The following is a 20561-nucleotide window of genomic DNA, read 5'->3' as shown; positions in this document are numbered from 1 at the left end:
TATCTGCTTGTGTATCTCTTTTGTCCATCTGTCTGTCTGTCTATCTATCTGTGTACGTGTATCTGCATATATTTGTGCAGGTACCTGTATGTGTATGTATGCATGTATGTATGTGTTTGTGTGCGTGTGCATGTGCGTGCGCGCGTTTTTTAAACATCATAAAGGATTATTCCCATTATATTTACATACAAGATCAAATAACAAATATTTTAATCGAAATAAATGCAAAAATATAATATAGATATAATATTAATATATGTATGTGTATTATATTAAACAGTTTAGTCGCGCGACACGCGAGCTAATAATACATACATATGTACGATATATTTGCAATAATAGAGGATTGGAACGTTCGCTTTTTTCTTTTCAGAAAAAAAATAATAAAAATAAAAAATCGCCATATATATATATATATATATATATATATATCATCATTACACAAAGAGTAAACTTTATCCATCGTTCGATTTTCTTTCATTTTTGTTCTCTCTCTCTTCTTCTTTTTCTTTCTATATTTCTTTATTTCCTTCTTTTCCCACTCACATCCTCCCCCTTTCCCTTTTCCTCTCTCATCAATCAATAATTACTTAAACTAAACTCGCATTATCGTATACCAACTAAATAAACATTATTACGCTATTGTCTTTTTTCAAAGATATCACTATGTCGAAGACGATCATCACTCGACGCCCATATTCATATTTTACTACCCCTTTCCCACCTCACTCCACCACCCATCGGTCCATTTTCGTCTTTTGTTCTTTATCCCCTACTCGTTTTTATTATATCGACGAGAGCAAAATGCGAGAAAATATTTTCACGAGTTAAAGGGAGTGGTGTGGGTGAGGGTAGGTGAGGGTGAGTGAGGGTGGGAATGAGGGTGAGCCAGGTCCGTGAGGGTGAGAGTAGGAAATAGAAGAAGGGTGATAGGAAAGGAGGTTAAATGTATAAGAGGAAGAGACTTGAAGTGGGGGTGAGTAAGGGAAACGATGAAGAGGGCAACAAGAAAGGGGTAGGTTGTTAGATAGGTAGGTAGGTAGGTAGGTAGGTAGGTAGGTAGGTAGGTAGGGGAGGATTCAGCCTTTTATCTGTTACAGGCAGTCAGAGGAACGGCGATTATGATTCGAAAGCCCGCGTAAACCTCTTACAGTCGCTAAATTTATGAAACGTTTTGTGTCCAATAAAATCCTCCAGCATCGTTCCATATATGTATTCCCCATGGCAAATGCCACCATTTCTCAAATGCCTTTTAAAACGTCGACGCGCTTTCGATCGTCACTCTCTCTCTCTCTCTCTCTCTCTCTCTCTCTCTCTCTCTCTCTATGTTACTATCCATATATCCATATATCTATCTCTCTTTCGATTACTACTTCTTCCATCTTATTCGAACGTTTCCTTTTTTTCTTTTTTTCTTTTACTATCGCAATTGCTTCCTCCTAAAATGGTATTACTTCGGAATACGACTCGTTCTCGCAGTTCGGTCACGGTTAAACACGCGTCAGCAACGCAAAACACTCCTCCTCGTTTGAAACACTTTCAAAAGCGTTATACTCATCGTTACTTTTCCTTTTTATTATCCTTTCTTTTTTTCTTTATTTTCTTTTTTTGTTTCTCCCTGTTATTTCTTCCTTTCTGGCTTTCGATAAGCGAGACGATCGAACGAGAACGATCGATGGTGGTCGTTTTAATAATAACAATAATAATAATAATAATAATTATAATAATATTAATAATAATATTAATAATAATATTAATAGAATCTACAACGTATTTAACATACATACATATTACGACAGATATCAAATATTTTTCTTTTTCAAAAGTTACATGTTTCGTTTATTAGAAAAAATAAAATGGCGAAATAATTTACAAGATACTGTCGAGAGATAATCCTGAAATTATTTATATACATACATACATATATATATATATATATATACATATATACGTATGTATAATTTATGGTAATATGTATGTATAATGTATATTTTGTATATTGACTTCAGGATCGGCAGTGAAGACCGTTCTGTTTCTCCTTACTTATAAAACGACTTTGAATTAATAATTAATTCAATCTATTGTAAACTAATTAATGAGAGACATGTGGTGCGATGTGTGATATAATAATAATGATAATAATAATAATAATAAAAACTTAAAAGAGCTATAAAATAATATATACCTATGCAAATTGAAATTCACTAGCTACATACGTACATACTTATCGTCAAGGGACGAAGGGTGGGGGATGTATGTGTATGTTTGTGTGTATGTATGTGTGCAAAGGTAATAAATAAAAAGAACGTAATTTAAAATTAACTAACCATGTAAAAATGTAATATCGTTGATTATTATGTATTTAATTAATTAGTCGAACCTTCTAAGTTCATTGCTCTCTTGCTTTTTTCTGTTTTCTTTTTCTTTTTTCTTTTTTTTTTTTTTTGCTTTTCCATGCAAGTATGCATGCATTTATGCATGTATACATACATACATATATATATATATATATACATAAACACATACATACAAGCGTATCGTCGTAGCAATTACACATCATAATGCAAGTTCGATATAAATATAGTATACTTCATTCGTACAAATGAAAAAAAAAAAGATCTCGATCTGTTTTTACGATCAGTCTTAATTATTTTCAATGTATGTCAATTATAGAATATTTTCGATAAACAAATTTTAGATTTGATAGCTATTTTCCTTTTTCTTTCTGATAGATACGCGTAGACATATCTATATAAACGGACAGATCGTAAAAAATAAGATACATGAATTTCTATGGTGATACCATAGAAAAAAATCGAACGGATACTTCCTCCTTATTCCTTCGTGTTTGCATCGATACATCTCTCTTCGAGAGGATCGTATACTAAAGAAAAGAAAAAAGAAAAAGAAAACGGAAGAAAAAGAGGAATGTGGGTGGGTAGAGGTGTTGGTGGGGTGTTGGTGGGGTGTTGGTGGGGTGGGGTAGGGTGGGGGCTAGGGAATCTCAGATGACGAGTCTCAAGATACCCATACGTGCAAAAAATAGGCCGATCTTCGTCAAAAATCGATGAAGAAAAATTATTTTTTTTTTATCCTTGATTTGTTTACGTATACACGATTGATCGATTTTGAAAATGACGTAGTCACCTTAACTAATTTCTTTCTCTTTCTTTTTTTCTTTTTTTCTTTCCTTCCTTCCTTTCTCTTACAGTAGCCAGCCAGGCAAAAAAAAAGAAAAGAAAAAAGAAAAAAAGAGTTCTCCCAATTACGTTGCATCATCGAACGTAAATATACTATAAAATTTTTTAATGAATAAACTCAAGATCGATATCGACGATCGTTAGATTGTAACGTAAGCGATCGTCGAGATCGAATCGAGTAAGTTTCTTTTTTTATTATTTTTTTTTTTTCTTCTTCTATCACTACACTCGGAGAAGATAAAGAATCCGTATTAGCATGTTGAACCCACGCATACACGCAAATAAACATACCACATACACATACGTACGTACAAGCACACACGCACACGCATACACACATACAAAGTGTCCAGGATGCCAGTTCCTCGGTAACGATCGACGACTCCGGCTAGTTCGATGATATCGACGATTAAAGCACGAACGATTTTTATGATATGCAAATGCAACTACATCTAATCGTCCACGCAAATAGTATCACGAACAATTGTCTTCGTCATATCGTAACACGATACTCGAAGACAATAATCGTTTTCGGGTTTCCACGATCCGAAAAGTTTTCCTACGCCCAACCAACCATCATTATTTACACACGTAAGCCACATATTTTTATTAATAACCACCGAAATTAATTTGCCGCACTTCTCGATCAGTTGCAATTTAATGATTCCTGTCATTATCAAATAACGATTTTTTTGCCGTAGCAGGCAAAACTCTGTCCGATCGCGCACTATCGAGTAAACGTAGGAAAGTAACACGCGAGTAGAAGCAACGTAGTAGTAATAGTAGTAGTAGTAGTAGTAGTAGTAGTAGTAGTAGTAGTAGTAGTAGGTAGTAGTAGTAGGTAGTAGTAGTAATAGTAGTAGTAGTGTAGTAGTAGGTGGTAGTAGTAGTAGTAGTAGTGGTAGTAATAGTAGTAGTAGTAGTAGTAGTAGTAATAATCATCCATTGCTTCGATATAAACGATGTAATAATCGACGTTTCGTTATCAACGTCGTTAATAGGTTCAGACGATAAGTTCCTCTTTACGAAATTTATTTCTTAGGCCCGTGCCTAAAGTCGCGTGCTTCTCTCGGTTACGGGCAAACTTGTTTCGTCCCTAGGTACGGCACGGTATTTACCACGTACCGAGCTTGGGCCGAATATCGGTGAGCCTCAGACAAGATGGCCGTCAATGTCGGAATAGGCCGGCGTCGGTGTGAACGTTGAGAGTGGGTGACCATGATTGTGTGCACCGTTGGTGTTCGCACGTGCAAACGTAGCCGGCGGCGGTGGTACGGAGGGTGGTATCAGTGATTTGGTACCCGCCGTCATCACGGTAACATCCGGGGGTGGTACAGGACGTGGTAGAGTTCTGGTACGCGTCAACGTACCCGTTCCACCAGCGCTCGCATGTTGCCCCGTGTGTCCCGTGGTTGGCATGGTAGGGTAATAATTGCCCGAGCCCGGATCGCCCATTGTCGGTGCCGGGCTCGAGTTCGGCTCATATCCCATATAACGGCCGTTGTCCATTTCCACACTGTAGAAGCTTACGTCGTTGGGCGGCGCAGGACTTGGATTCCCGATGTAACTCGACTTCGAAACTGTAAGATTTAAATAGTAGATATAGTAAGGTCTGATGAAAGATTTTAGAAGATCCAATCGGGGAGAAAGAAAGAGAGAGAGAGAGAAGGTTGGGGTCATTTTCTTTTTTTCTCTAGTGTTCAGGAAAATATTGGGATCGATGATCGCTGAAGCTTGATGATCTGGGGCCAGGGTTGATCGATGTATGCGTTTAAAGTGAACGTTGATGTGTGTATGTTGTATGGAAGCAAACAAGGGCAATCAGATCAGGTGTTTGTTTGTTTGTTTGTTTGTTTGTTTTTTTGGGGGTGATGGGAAGGGTATTCATTCATATGATTAAGCTGGGCCAAGCGATCAGAATTTCTATAATAAATGACGCTCTGCCAAGGTGCGTGCCTTATGCGTTCCTCGTTCTGCCTTTTTATGTCGTACGATGCATTGATATATAAATAAATATATATATATATATATATATATATATATATATATATAAAACAGCATGTACGAAGGAACGCATGCAGAAGAACAAAAAAACCTCGCAAGCATATGTCGACTCGCGTGCCTCCTCTCTATTGTCATTTCTCTTCTTTTATCTATATACTATCTCTATTTCTCTATCCTTTTGTTTTTTCTTTTTTTTATTTTCCTTTTTTCCCTTCTATCGTTCCTTCTCTTCTTTATTTTCTACGTCATACGTCTAATGCACGAGCATGTATAACGACGATAAAAATCTGAATCGTTTACGTGGATAACAATAATAATAAAAATATTAATAATAATAATAATAATAATAATAATAATAATAATAATAATACAAGAAACTACATAATAATTTAAGCAAGCTGCTCGAATATTTTTCATGCGAACGTATGAGATGATGAAAAACGCGTAATATGCCTTTCGACAAAATGAAGGATATATGTATATATATATATGTAAATCGATATTCAAATAATGCGATAAGTAACTGTGCATGAACACTAAATTAATTATCGTAGATCATAGATGAAATCCATATTTATGAGGGGAAAAATAAGGAAGGTACAACCTGGCCAGACTCTCACTGACGACATTAAGAAAATGTTATACCTAATCACGATTGTCGTTGATTCATGATGTATTTCTAACGTTGTGCGATTGAAAATGTCGATACAGAGAAAGTCGAGAAAGTTGTCGGATAAGTCTGACCAGCGGATACGAGAAGACACCAAGAGCGGATAAACTTGAGAGGTTTTAGCACCTATGCAGAGTGTCGAGACGAGTAGCAGTTGTAGGTGACGCACCCGAGAGTGTCCCACTGGCTGTAGTTCTTTGTGGTGGTGAATCCATACTCATAACTGGCACGTGGTTACCTCGACGACCGAGAGTTCCTTGATGATGTACCTGCATCTCTAAACTACCCTTCCCGAAATCCTGCATAGTTTGATCGATTAAATATGTACTAGCTGCAGTTTTTCGTCCCTCGTCCTGGTATGGTGCAGATGTAAAAAAAAAGAAAAGAAAAAAAAAGGAAGAGAGGGGGGGGGGGAGAAAAAAAAAGAAAAAAAAAGAAGAAAAGGAAAGAACGAATCAGACGGTTAGTACTTGTAAAAAGGTGATAAAAAAAAAAGTATTCTTACGATTATAATGCATACCCATATTTTTGTTACGCAGTATTCGTAACAAATTTGTTATTAATATTTTGTTTGTTTTTTTTCTTAATCACGCGGTGTATCAGCACGATTCTTTTCGTCTCTCTTTTACCTTTTTTCTTTTTTTTCTTTTCTTTTTTCTTTTTTATTCTCTCTCTCTCTCTCTCTCTCTCTCTTTTTTCTCTGGCGTTTTGAAAGGTTCGAATGTAAAAACTTCTGATCGAGACATTGTTATCATTCTGATACACCACGATATATGTATATATTACTTTTTTTTTCTTTTTTCTTTTCGTTCCTATCGGTTGCATTCTACCCATTCTACAAAGTGTAGAAACAGCGATCTCTTTCCCCAAAGCATACCAAGTCTTATCATTAAACGAAGGTTGATATAAAAAGAGGGCTGTTATTTTGCTACAGCGTCGAAACAAGAGGTTCGGATTGATACTGTGCATTATGTCGAAAAGGGACGAGGAAAGAGAAAATAAAAAAAAGACAAGTAAAAAAAGAAAAAAGAAAAGATAAAGGAAAAAGCTGGAAAAAAATAATGCTAAAAAGCGAGAAAAAATATTGGATATGGAATCTGATATGCGTATTCTCGTAAAAAGCGAACGCGCAAATCAGAAGAGAGGACAATGATAACACTGCGGCTTCTCTCGTCGCGTGACGAGAGAACATACTGTGGACGTATTATCTCGGTTTTTTTTTGTTTTGTTTTTTTTCTTTTCTGTTTTCCTTCCTTTTTCTTTTGCTTCTTTTCCGGGAGAGCTCACATTTTCAAGCGCATTGTTTCTACGATGCATTATGTACATTCTAAATCAACCTTTTCCTTTTTTTCAATTTCTTTTTCTTTTTTCTCTTCTTTTTTTCTTTTTTCTTTTTCGTTTTCTTTCTTTCTTTTTTTGAACTTTGTTTCTTCACCCGCTCATCCTCTCTCTCTTCGGTCCACAATATCGTCTAAAGAGAGAGAGAGAGAGAGAGAGAGAGAGAAAGAGTAAGAGAGATTTACCACTTTGTGTCGTTAACCACGAGAGATCTATAATTAATTATACTCTATCGATTGTTATGTATAATATATAGAACGCGAAGAATGCTAATATCGCAATATAATTATTTATATTTGTTCGTCTCGATATCAGCCGGATCAATCAATGAAAATACATGCGTACGCCCGTGGTGTACGTGTACGGTATAGAAAAAAATAAAAAAGAAAAAAAAAGAAGAAGAAGAAGAAGAAGAAGAAGAAAGAAAAAGAAAAAAGAAAAAAGAAAAAAGAAGTGAAGAAAGGAATAAAAAAATAAAGAATAAAAAAGATTTCTACTTTCGAAATTCCATTAGTGGTATGAGTTTGAGTCAGGAAGAAATATGGTAGTACTCTAAGCATCGCGAGAGGGTTTCACTTTAACGAGAATTTAGTTGGTGGTGGTGGTGGTGGTGATGGTTGTGAGAGTAAAAAGAGAGGGGAGAGGAAGAAGAGAAGAAAAAGGAGGAGAAGGAGAAGGTGATTCTAAGAAAGTGTCGAGTAAAGTTTGTAAATATCGTGCGTCGGGAACGGAAACGTAAGATATTAAAGCAGCAACGCGTAAGCCAAGGGAAACTAAAAGAGTTTGGAAAAGAAAAAGTGTTAACAGAACTCAAACCTACCCTCCGATATTACTTGTTACTAAGAACATATTGACTGATGGCACTGACCACGTAATCATTAGCGTCGAAGTTAACGTCGCTCTTCTCATCGGACACGGAACTTAATTCGCCGGTCATAGTGTCACCGTTGACGGTCGATGGTGCATACATATCAGCTGTCTGCGACTTGTTTAACCCTGTCAAAATAGTTTAAAGAGCGATTAGTTCAAGTGTGTTATGTATAACGATTAGATTGGATATTGCATTAATTTAGATTAGAACGTGTGGTTTGTTTGTTTGTTTGTTTGTTTGTTTGTTTGTAAATGGATAGATATATATTCGATCAAGTTAATCTTATATATATATGCATTATATTACAACGTAGTGTCTTTGTCTTTAATTATTTATATATTTATTTATTAATTTTTTTTTTTTTTATTAAATTTAATATTTTTTCTTTCTTTTTCTTTTTGGTCTTTCCCTTTTTACTTTTCATCCCCCTCCACTCGTCTTTTCGTCAAATATAATACTTTTGTTTTGTTTCTTTTTCTTTTCTTTATTCTTTAAATTCTCTTTCCGCCTTTCTTTCTCGTCTTATCAACTTACGAGCTTTATTTCGCTTTCGCACAATGTACCACAACATGATGAAGAGATTAACGATAAAAAAGATGGCGGAAGTTGCTGCGAACGTATAGATATAATTCATTGGGAAGTCCCCTCTTTCCAAGAGGACGTCTGGCAGGTTTTCCACGTTATTCGGCCCTATGAAATAATCAGAAAGAAAAAAACAATCTTATCATGATATTTACCAGAACGGTGTGCCTTCTTTTTCGACTTTAATGTAGCAAAGACTATGGGCGCGGCAATGAGGAGACAAGCGGATGCAGTAACAGTGATGATTATCACGATGATGTACGAGGAATTAATCTCGCTTGATGTCAACTCGGTGGGTGGCGCCTCGCCTGTAACCCAAGCCAATGTGCCCCGTCACCCGATTTGTTACTCATGCAATATGATTATGTGCCTACGTGTTAGTTTTAACATTCGTCGATACTGTTTCCTTGTCTTTTTTTTCTTTGTTCTTTTTCTTTCCAATTCTCTCTTTTCAATTTTTTCTTTCAATTCTTCAATTTTCTCTCCTTCTTCCTTCTTCTTTTTTTTCTTTTTCTTTTTACTACTCTACAACCCGACATCATATCCATCTAACGATTTCTTTCTTTTTTTTTTTTCTTTTTTCATATTTCTTTTCTCTCGAAGCGATTATTATTAGATCAATTCGCGAAGCGTGTTAAACTTTTCTCCCGATATCGTTACACGTTAACATGTTACAAAGTACGAGTAGCAATTAAGCTTCAAGTTGAATAGTTAGTAATTAACCGATTAACTTGATAATACACAACGATCAGACATTATTGAATGATTGATCGTGCCTAATACGAGTTAAACATAGTCACACAAGCGTATATACGAACGTATAATCCCTTCCATATGAAACATTTCGAAATGATCTATGAATCGTGAACGCGAATGTATACGAATGGATATAGTAGTAGCACGTACCTAATATCTACGTTTAATGACAAGCGTATTTCACACATTAAGCTTCTATATCTAAATCTAATTGACGCATACTGGTACGTTACATGGTTCGACACGTAAAGCAGTTTAACTAACGATGCGTTAATAAAGAGCGTTAATTATATTTGTCGACGCGCTGTGACAAATTTTATATATATATATATATATAAAAATTAATAAAAATTATAATATATATAATTTTTATACATTATATATATATATATAATTATTATTTTTATAAATTATATATATATATATATAAAATTATAATATATATATTATAAATTATTAAAAATAATGACAGAAACAAAAAATGATCAAATGAAGAAAAGCAGGTATGTATTATAGTTTGGAATAAAAGCGTTCTGTGAGAAGACTTACGTAGAGTTTGGACCTTGACCACATCGGGCAAGAAACCGCTGTCACCTTTTTCGTTTATAGCTTTCACGCTAAAAACGTAATAAGTTCCGAGTGTTAGTCCACATATTACCGCTTTATATTCACCCGGTAAAATGTCCAAGTATCTATAACGACTCTCATAATCCAACGCTTGTCTCCATCTTATTTGATGGGACGTTGGTAGGCCACCATCGAATCCTCTTTTCCATGTCAACGTAACAGAATCATGCGTAACATTGTAAACCTCCAAATCTGAGGGTTTGTCAGGTGGTGATGTTACGTCCAAATGTATCGTATCGATCGATTGGCCGATTCTATTTTCTGCACGACACTCATACTTTCCATAATCGTGAGACTTCACGTGGAATATCGTCAACGTTGATTCTGACGTTAATTCGGACAACTGAAATTGCGAGTGTTAAAATAAAGATTAATTTTTTTTCTACTCTATTTTCGCTTTCTTTTTTTTTTCTTTTTAATAATAATAATAATATATATATATATATTTCTTAATCTTTTTATATAATTCATAATTTTCTATTAATTTTCTTTTATATCCAAGATATCTTAGAGTCATTATATGAATACAAAGAAAAGAAATCATTTATCCTATTGACAGATTATATTCTATCCTTATTTACGAGATGATTTAATCAACTTACGTCGCTATGAGTTATACTATATTTGTGTTCCGTTGCGTTAGGTAATAAAGTTCTACCATTGAAGATCCATGTAAAACGTGGTAACGGAGATCCACGTGCTTTGCAATAAAGTGGCGCATTTATTCCTTTATTCGCTGCGGCCTTTCTCGTAAGCGGTGTATTCATCATTTCCGGTTTAACTGTTTTGAGAACAAAGGTATATTATTTTAATTAATGATAGCGAAGAGATATACACGTTACACACACATACACACACACACACACACACAAACACACACTATATATATTTTTTATTTTAATAAACGTATCAATAATTTATTGACTTACAATTGGTTATAAATAGAATCGGTTTCGAGGTGGCGTTACCAATTCCATTGTTAACTTTGCATCGATATTCCCCAACATCTTCCTGATCCGGATGCTCGATATGAAGATACGATGTTTTGTTTGCAAAAGACGTTGAATATCTTCCTGGTAATTCCGAGTTTGAGCCTACTTTCTGCCAGGTCACGTATTCGTCACCTATCGGGCTACCATCAACCTCGCAAAACAATTTAGCCTCGATTCCAGGTGGATATACAGTGCCGGACGTTGACGTTCGTAAAATCTTTGCCGGATCTAAGTCGAAAAAAGAAGAGAAGAAAGAATGAGTTTGATAAACACATATACACGTATCTATCTATCTATCTATATATATATATACATATATATATAGAAGTTGGATTTAAACAGGGAAAGAAAAGGTTTCCACGGTGTTATCGTGGCTTATATCGAAAGAAAATTCTTCGAAATAAAAAAAAGAAAAAAGAAAATTTCGCTCACATTGGACGGTCAAATTCAAAGGATAAAACGTGGTCCCTTCCTCGTTGATCGCTTCGCACGTGTAAGTCCCTGCATCGTAACGTTCCAATTTCGTTATATTCAACGTTGGACCACGTGCGGTTATTCTTTTACCGCTACTACTCAATGGTAACCCGTCTCTCGTCCATGTGTAAGTTATCATATTAGGATTTCCGGTTGCTGAGACGGATATTACAAATGGTTCACCTTCCATACCGGTTAATTCGTAAGGATCCAGTGTTGAGAATATTGGCTTGTCTAAGAAAGAGAGAGAGAGAGAGAGAGAGAGAGAGATGATAATGCATGAAACGTAAAGTTCCAATTTAATCGTAAAATCACGTGGTAATAAGGAAACGAATGGATTAAAGTAAATTTACTTAAGTAAGTTTTATTTAACAACATCGGTTAACGCGAGATTCGTATGAATTATTTTGGAAATACGATATCATCTTATATACTCACATAATACGTGAAGCGTTATCGCATCGTGTATCGATCTTTCCATTTGAGCGTTCCTAGCTTGACAGGTGTAAACCTCGCAATTCATATCCTCGGTTAAATCCAATGACAATTCTACGTAGGAAAGGAAACCACCGTGTAGACCCGGTTTGGTACCGTTTTTCGTCGACGGTACTGATATTCCTCCCTTCCACCATGACATTTCGGCAGCGGGATTGCTACTGCTCGATTCGCATATAATACGACCTTCCTGACCTGCATGAAAATCCTGCGGGTCTCGCGTGATCTTCACTTTCTCCGGTGGGACTGGAAAAATAAAAGAATAGAAAATAAGAAAAGAACGATTAAAAGAAAAATAAATGAAAGACATATTTAGAAAATACAAAATAAAACCCGGATACATTGACAACGTAAATATTTGGATTAAAAAATGGATTATAGTATATTTACGATTACACGTATGAAATATATTAAATCTACATACAATTGACTCTCAATATCAGAGTCTTCATCAGTGGTATCTCAGTCCCCGAATTGGTAGCTTCGCATCTAACGTGTGCGTTGTTATCCGATGCATTAACGAGTATCGCTAGTTCACTGGAAACAGCTTGGTCTCTCGTTCTAGAAGTACCGAGAATCTGAAATAATAAACAGGTAAGATATAATATATAAATGGATAAAACTGGCGAAGGTATAATCCTTTTGAATAAAAGAGACACAGAGGATAAATCTCTTGGATCATACCTTTCTATCGTTTTTATACCACGTCAGAGTTGCCAGTGGATTACCAGCGGTGGCTGTGCATTGAAGTCTTAATACCGTGCCAGCGTCTATAGTTGTACCCTCTTCATAACCAGTGACGAAGAGGTTCGAGGGTGGATCTAGAACAAAGTGTGTTGCCGGCTTTAATCTTCATTCTCTTTTGCGTTCGTATCAAAAAGCGTATACCGTTAATACGCGTAGCTCTCCGCTACGTTGCATCCTAGTAGTCCGGTATTGTCTCGCTAAATGACGTAGCATTCTCGTGAAAATTTTCAAAGGTATAGAATTACTTCTTTTTTCGGTCAGAATATTATATCCTATATTATTAAAAAGCTCATTTGTTCGTTTCGCTAACTAAAAAGGGCGCATATACCGTACTATATTATAAAGCATCCATCTTATGCAAATTTACAGCCGTGTATCTTAGAAATTCTTCTTTATAATTTCTTTAGAACGTAAATTAAATAATTTCATCACGTTGAATATCGTGAGACGATTGAAGTCAAGCAAAACGTTCTCCTCAACAGAGAATTGCGTTCTATACCGACGTATATTTATATTCCCGATTAGTTTAATTAGAAAAAATGAAAAAAAAAAAAAAAGAAAAGAAAAAGAGAAAAGATCGAGTAATAATGAATGAAAATAAGGAGCGAACGTGTTAAATAATTTCGATCATTAGATTCCTTTACATTAGGCTAGGTATAAAGTAAATAAAGTACCGATATTAGATAAATCAGCCTAACGATTCTATCTGCAACGGATACGCTACAACGTCGATGCAACAGAGTGCATTATCGTCCTCGTAGTTTCCGATGCAAATTCCAACCTTCGGTTTGGGTAAATCAATCTTCTCGGTTGGAACAGTGAGGTAGACATATATCTATAGCGAGAGAGAGAGAGAGAGAGAGAGAGAGATAGAGAGAGAGAGAGAGAGAGAGACAGAGAGTTTGGCGATCGTACTTCCCAATCCAAAATTCTACTGTTTGAGCAAATTATTCTCCTTCGCAGACAGCACTGTTGTTGGGCTATGGTCTCACTTTTGGTCCTAGGGTGGCATAGTAATGTTACGCCACGCTTGTCTAACCTTTCACTTCGTTTGACCGTACCTACTATCAAATGACGAAGAAAGAGATGAGTGGAAGAGAACGTTTGCTGGACTACGTCAATATTGAACGAAATATACGCGTGTCGAATGTGATACCATCAGGAACGATTCCGAGAATATTGCAAATTGTACGTCATTGGAAAACGTTTAAAAAATTTATTGAAATCGAGACTGATGTCGATCCTCTCTCTCTCTCTCTCTCTCTCTCTCTCTCTCTCTCTCTCTCTCTCTCTCTCTCTCTCTCTCTCTCTCTCTCTCTCTCACTTTAGTGTAGAGTTCGTTGAACTTCCTTTTCACATGAATAACATAGATCAACGATCGGATCAAGTAAAAATAACCTCGGGGACCTGGGCTAACGCGCGTTGACGAATTGATCGTTCGCGAGTTCATCGAACGAAAATTTCATTACGTTAGTTTGAAAGTTAGTACATATATATACACATACAGTAACTTTCAATATGTATATATCATTTCACTATATATATATATATATATATATATATATATATAGATATATGTACACACACCTTGTGGCTACAGTTATCATATATATACATATATGTATAGATATATATATATATATATATATATATATATATATATATATGTATGTACGTACGTATGTATTATATCTATATATTGTACTCACAGATGACATTGATAGTATGTGTGCCAACCACGTTCTCAGCAAGTTTCGCATTCGACGCGTGGCAGATAACAACGATGCTTCTACTCTTGTGATTTATACTGAAAGTCACATTCGAAGTTGTGATCCAACCACCCTGAGACGCCGGTTCTGTTTTCGACGTGCTATTCTCAAAGTTCCGACCGTCTACCGACCACTTTATATCCGCTGGTGGGTTTGAGTTCTCTGTTGTGCAAGTAATCACTACTTGTTCGCCTGCCTTTGCTTCGGTCGGTCCAGTGATTATCACGCCGGCTGGTACAACTGGAAAAATTTTTATGATTAAGTATATGTATGTATGTACGTATATATATATATATATATATTTTTTTTAAATCTTTTATTTCTATTTTCTTTTTTCCTTTTTCTTTCTTTTTTTTTCAGCTCCACAAAAATATCTCACTATGAAAGTTATCTTATTAATCCTCAATCCTCGTTTTGTATATCTATATATATATTGTATTTATCATCTAAATTTTATTATATCTTTTCAAAATCAGAAAACAATGTTGTTAGCTAGTATAAGAGGACTAACGTTTCTTAAAGATATTAATTGTACTTTGACGTTTATATCTGTAATTTTCATTTCGTTATATATACAAAGAAAGAACGTAACAAAAATGAAAAAAAAAAAAAAAAAAAGGAAGAAATTTGTAGGAGACCCAAGTCGATATTTTTTTGTTCTAAATTTTACTTAAATTAAATTTGACGTTTATAATTAGATAAGAATTGTGATGTACGTTCATTTGGATTATTATTTTTCAACGTTGACGTTGAAGAAAAATTATGACACCGGACATCTTTTGATATAATTGATACTTACAAAGTACAGTAAGGTCAACGTGTACTTCCATGGGTTCAAGGCTCATGATATTGGACACCTCGCATTTGTATCGTGCCTTGTCGTCTTGTGCCATAGCCTTGAACGATAATACACTCTCAGATAGACTACCTTCCGAACGATATTCGGTCGTGACTTGTTGGTCATTTCTAAACCAAACGATTTTGGCTGGTGGATTTCCTCCTCGCGATCGACAGGTGAGCTCCACTTGTTGATCGCGTTGTACGGTTTCACCTTCTGTATAACCCTCGATATATGGCATGCCTGGTGGATCTGTAAATTAATTATTTTATCAGAATCTATCGATCTATTTACAAATGTACATTGATATCAAACTAAATAAAATAATATAATTTAATTTACTTGATGTCTAATGTCGTTATAATTTTATTATTATTATTATTATTATTATTATTATTATTATTAATTTTAATTTAATTAATTTTCAGCTAATTTATTCGCCTGGCGAAGCACAATTTTGTTTTTATATTAAATAATATATCGCAATAATAAGTATTAGAATATTTAGATATATCTATTATTATTATTATATTTTTCTATTATAATCAATTATACAATAACGTCTTTATAATTATTTCCATGTTACGCAAAGTAGAGATTTTATTTATTGCCTATTAAAATTTTGTAAAAGGAAATAAAATATTGGAGCTATTAAATATTGGAACGATTATAAAAGATTTATATATATACCAAGTCTCGTTTCTCTCCTATAACGAGAATATTCTACATGTATTGAATTAAAAATGGATTTTCAAATGATTTTATAAATCAATTACTTTGCCGAACTTATTAGATTTATAACCAGACTAGTTTTAGAATCTAAAAGCGAACACAGAAAGAAAGAGAAACGAAAAAAGTGATCGATCTAAAAAAAAGTCTTTTAAAAAGGGTAATTGATTTTTAAAACGTGTTAGGAACTTTTGACCATTGTATCGTAAAAATACATTTGCATGTTAAAAGTAAATGCATAAAAATTACTATCGGGCTGGCATGTTATTCGATGAAAAAAAAAAAAAAAAAAAAAAAAAAGAAAAAGAAAAAAAAAAAGAGAAAAAAAAAAAACTTTCCGAAGGGAGTATCGTTTAAAGGCATTTGAAAACGTATTCCATCGTTATCGTTTTCGATCCATCCAATTTATCTTTCCGATTAACATTCATGTTTGCGATGAGCCTTTACTTACAGAAAACGGAGAGTTTGATGGTCGCCCGCATCGGACGATTAATGGGAATCGCTGGATGATTGGCTTCGCAGGTATAATCCATCTCATCATCGTCGGCGGTGGGGACGATCGTGATAGATCCGTGGGTATCGTATTTGAGAAGTTTCTTCGTTATCAAACCAGGCTTCAACATCTCCTTGTCTGAAGGATAATCAATATGAATGAAGCTGATGAGGCTCTTAATATTTTCTTAAGTATCTACTTACGTGGTATGTAATTAGATGGTTAGTTAATTACTTCTGTATACACGTATAGTACATATATATATATATATTTTATATGTATATTATATGTATGTATGTATGTATGTATGTATGTATGTATGTATGTATGTATGTATGTATATGAACTAAACTCGTTTGATTTTACCATTTAATAGATTATTACGATCATTAATTGTAAAACCATCCGATCATCAAAATTATAAATAATATTATCATTTTAATCAGAAATAATTGAGATGGTATATCTTAACGTAGATATACGGATAATAGACGAATGTATAACTTGTAGATATTAATGCCAACGACTAAACAACTCGTTTGATGATATAGAAAGATTCTCGTAGCGTTTTCGGAGTATATAGTGGCGGAAAAAGGGTTTCTTTGTTTCGAGAAGCGACACAATACGTATCCATGTAATATATCTATTCTACCAAAGGTTATAGTTTACAGGTTTTAACCAAAGCACGTAGGTACATATTACGAGAAACGAGCATAGAATGTTTTAAACGGCGTTAATTCTAAAATACATCGATGTTTGTTCCGTGATTGCATTGCCCTACCGATATCCACCCGTTATCTCGTTTTAATCGAACGTGCGCGCGAGCGGAATAATCGATACTTTCGGATGATCGAGCGGTCGCCACTACAAGGAAAATTCAATTAAGCCGACGATTCTTTCGATTTTTTTTTTGTTCCCTTTTTTTCTCTCTATCTATCTATCTCTCTCTCTCTCTCTCTTTCTCTTTTTTTACCACCCTCAATCTCCACCCTTCGCCTCTCCCAACACCACCCACCACCATTTCAACGTTCGCGTCGAATCTCACCGATGAGATCGAAATGAGAAAAAAGTGACGAATGTGTTTCGAACTTTCCTTTTTTTCGGACTATTTTCAATTTTTACTGGGTTTACCTACGTTTACCTACGTAATTATTATTTTATATATATATACATTAATATATATATATAATATATTAGTATATATATAATAATTAGTGGCAATATATATATATATATGTGTGTGTGTGTGTATTTTTGTATACGTGTATTAATATTGTGTATTTATATTAATAAAATAATATTGTATTGTATTATTATATTATTATATTACGTTATATTATTATATTATAAATATAAAATTATAACTTACCACCCTCGATTGATATCGGCGTGATACTGGTATCGCCACCTTTAATTTGAACATTTCCGCGATACCAAATGATCGAAGCCGCTGGTTTAGCCGATCTCACGACGCATTCCAAACGCGTCGATTCTCCAACTTTTACTTCGATTTTTTTCTTACTCGAATGACCACTCCCATCCATTTTTTTCTTGTACAAGTGACTACTTATCTCGACTTTCTGTGGTGGCGCTGCAACAAAGGAAATATTTTCATCGATTAATTACATTGTATATATATATATATATATATATATATTTTTTAAATTTTTCTTCTGTTTTCTCTTTCTTCCTTTAAAAAATTAAATTATCTTTACGTAATTTAATTTATCGCTTTTACAAACAGGTAGATAGATAGATAGACATCGTAGGTATATATCTCGTGCGTTCTTATTCAATTGACAAAATTTGCTAAAACAAATTAAAATATCGAAATAATTGATTTAGCCGATTTCGCGGCATTGCGTTCGTCGAACAATGCGATTCGATTTCAAAACGCACTCGCACGTAAACTGTGAGCGTCGATTTTGACTGAGAAACGAGCGCTGGCTTAATTCAATGCTAGTATATGTATGTGTGCGCGTGCGTGTATATTTATATATGTGTGTGTAGGTATATGTACCGCTTGAATAGTTTATTGCAATATCGGACGGCGCAACCTATCTTGCATGTACTTTACGACTAGCTTTTGATCTCGGATATTCTGTTTCCGAAGCAATAAATCCCATCAGTGATTTTTTTGTTTTTCTTTGCAACAAACTAGATAAATTAAAGACGATTTATTTATATATATATATTTTTATTTATATAGATATAACTTTATATATATAATTTTATACATATATATATATATATATATATATATATATATAAAAGTAGATATTACTTATTACAAAGCATATTTCTCGTTTAATCCAAATTGATGATCAACGTAGAATTATGAACGATGTTCAAAGAAAAGCACTTGTACAAATCCGATTTTACGATTTGAAATGGAATTAATGATAGCAATTTCTCTCTCTTTCTCTCTCTCTCTCTCTCTCTCTCTCTCTCTCTCTTTCACATTTTATATCGACCTAATATTTATAGTCTCTACAAAATCGTCGCGGAAGATAACTACAGAAATCACGAAATCACAGGAATACACACCGCAATATCGAGGAGAATAATGATCGTCTATATTGAGAAACAACACTTACAAGTTAGAACTTGATAGTGCCAATAAGCGAGTCCTGAGTTTAATACAAGCGAAACATTTCGCAATTTGATAAATGTTTAGTCCAGAACTTCTAAAGGACTTCAGGATCAATTCCTTTGACCTTTCCGATCAATATTCACGCTTCCCGATGACATCTACGTAATAGCGGTTTTACATGCACATATGAGTGCATGTGTGTATACCTTCGTGTGTGTACGTATATATGTATGTATGTATATATGTACGTATATATGTATGTATGTATATATGCACGTCTTTGCGCGCACGCGCGTATGTATGTACGTATGTGTACATGTTTGTGTGTGAGCCAGCATTCATCCTATGGGGATGCATATACGAGTTCGTCCGGTCTGTATGTCAAGCACAAACAAGCTCAGAGAAGAGCGACCTTTGACCCTAATTTCCTCTTTACCCTCCCATTCGCTTAACCACAAGGCGTCCATTGCGTGTCACTCGTAACAGAGAATGCCCGATCTTCGTGCGTTAATTTTTCATCTTTGACACGAATTCATGAGAAATATTGTCTCTCTCTTTCTTTCTCTTCTTTAACACACATAGATTCTAATCGTAATAACATTGAATATAAAATAATGTTTGTTTAATAATTTACATTGAATTAACAATACGTACACAATGCGCACACGTACAACATCAACACGCAAATATATTTATAAATTATTTCGAGATAACACGCTTTCGTAATGTAAAACTGGATAATGATAAAAATATACGAGAAACGTAATAGATATATCTATGCAAAGAGAAAGAAATATAAGAATGATAAATTAATACTTTGGGGGAAGGAAAAAGGAGAGAAGGGAAGTGTAGAAAGACAGAAAGGAAAGAAAAAAGTAAAAAAAAAAAAAGAAAAGAAAAGAAAGGAAAGATACAAAAAATGAGAAAAAAATAAATAAAAGAATGAAAAGAGAAAAACGAGAGATCGTTCGGACGAATAAACAACAGATATCTATCGATATCTTCATCGCGTTCATTTGGATGCATACATTTTTATCGTTACAAAAAAAAAATTATTTTCTATGGGTTTCATATTAAATATTACGTTTCCGTTCAGTTTTGTCTCTCTCGATAAGAAAATATCGTAACAATATCGGCAAGACATTCGTTGATACATGAAAATTGAGTGAACGTAAAGAGATACAGATACGTGAAAAACTAAATTAATTAAAAAAAAATATCGTACACACACACACACACACATATATATATATATATCATCGTATACATCGTATATACCATATATATGTTTTTTATAAATATAAATATATATTTGATACGTACATACATACGTACAAAAAAAAATATATATATATTTTTTTCTTTTTTTTAAGATATAAAATC

The 20561-nt window shown here is 34.3% G+C and overlaps 1 protein-coding gene across 6 annotated transcripts in view; it reads right to left on the bottom strand.

Annotated features, from left to right (window-relative positions):
* Nucleotides 1-2757: 2757 nt before the first annotated feature.
* Nucleotides 2758-20561, bottom strand: part of LOC122632673 (nephrin) — a 375734-nt gene continuing 357930 nt past the window's right edge. For 2 of the 6 annotated variants that reach the window (XM_043819778.1, XM_043819779.1), the window contains exons 4-18: nucleotides 17955-18176; nucleotides 16544-16723; nucleotides 15325-15615; nucleotides 14466-14765; nucleotides 12694-12830; nucleotides 12434-12587; nucleotides 11953-12255; nucleotides 11473-11748; nucleotides 10978-11268; nucleotides 10651-10829; nucleotides 9971-10391; nucleotides 8618-8773; nucleotides 8081-8208; nucleotides 6044-6227; nucleotides 2758-4780 (exon numbers count right to left, since the gene is read on the bottom strand). In XM_043819778.1, coding sequence (XP_043675713.1) covers nucleotides 4353-4780; nucleotides 6044-6227; nucleotides 8081-8208; nucleotides 8618-8773; nucleotides 9971-10391; nucleotides 10651-10829; nucleotides 10978-11268; nucleotides 11473-11748; nucleotides 11953-12255; nucleotides 12434-12587; nucleotides 12694-12830; nucleotides 14466-14765; nucleotides 15325-15615; nucleotides 16544-16723; nucleotides 17955-18176 — 3650 coding nt within the window. In that variant the 3' untranslated portion in view covers nucleotides 2758-4352. Of the gene's footprint in view, nucleotides 4781-6000; nucleotides 6228-8032; nucleotides 8209-8617; nucleotides 8774-8820; nucleotides 8974-9970; nucleotides 10392-10650; nucleotides 10830-10977; nucleotides 11269-11472; nucleotides 11749-11952; nucleotides 12256-12433; nucleotides 12588-12693; nucleotides 12831-14465; nucleotides 14766-15324; nucleotides 15616-16543; nucleotides 16724-17954; nucleotides 18177-20561 lie in introns of those variants that run through there. The other 4 variants (XM_043819780.1, XM_043819781.1, XM_043819783.1 and 1 more) reach the window with 4 other exon arrangements.

Source organism: Vespula pensylvanica, chromosome 10 (genome assembly GCF_014466175.1).
Source record: "Vespula pensylvanica isolate Volc-1 chromosome 10, ASM1446617v1, whole genome shotgun sequence".
Classification (NCBI taxonomy): Eukaryota; Metazoa; Arthropoda; class Insecta; order Hymenoptera; family Vespidae; genus Vespula; species Vespula pensylvanica.
This window is presented reverse-complemented; position numbering and strand designations above follow the sequence as displayed.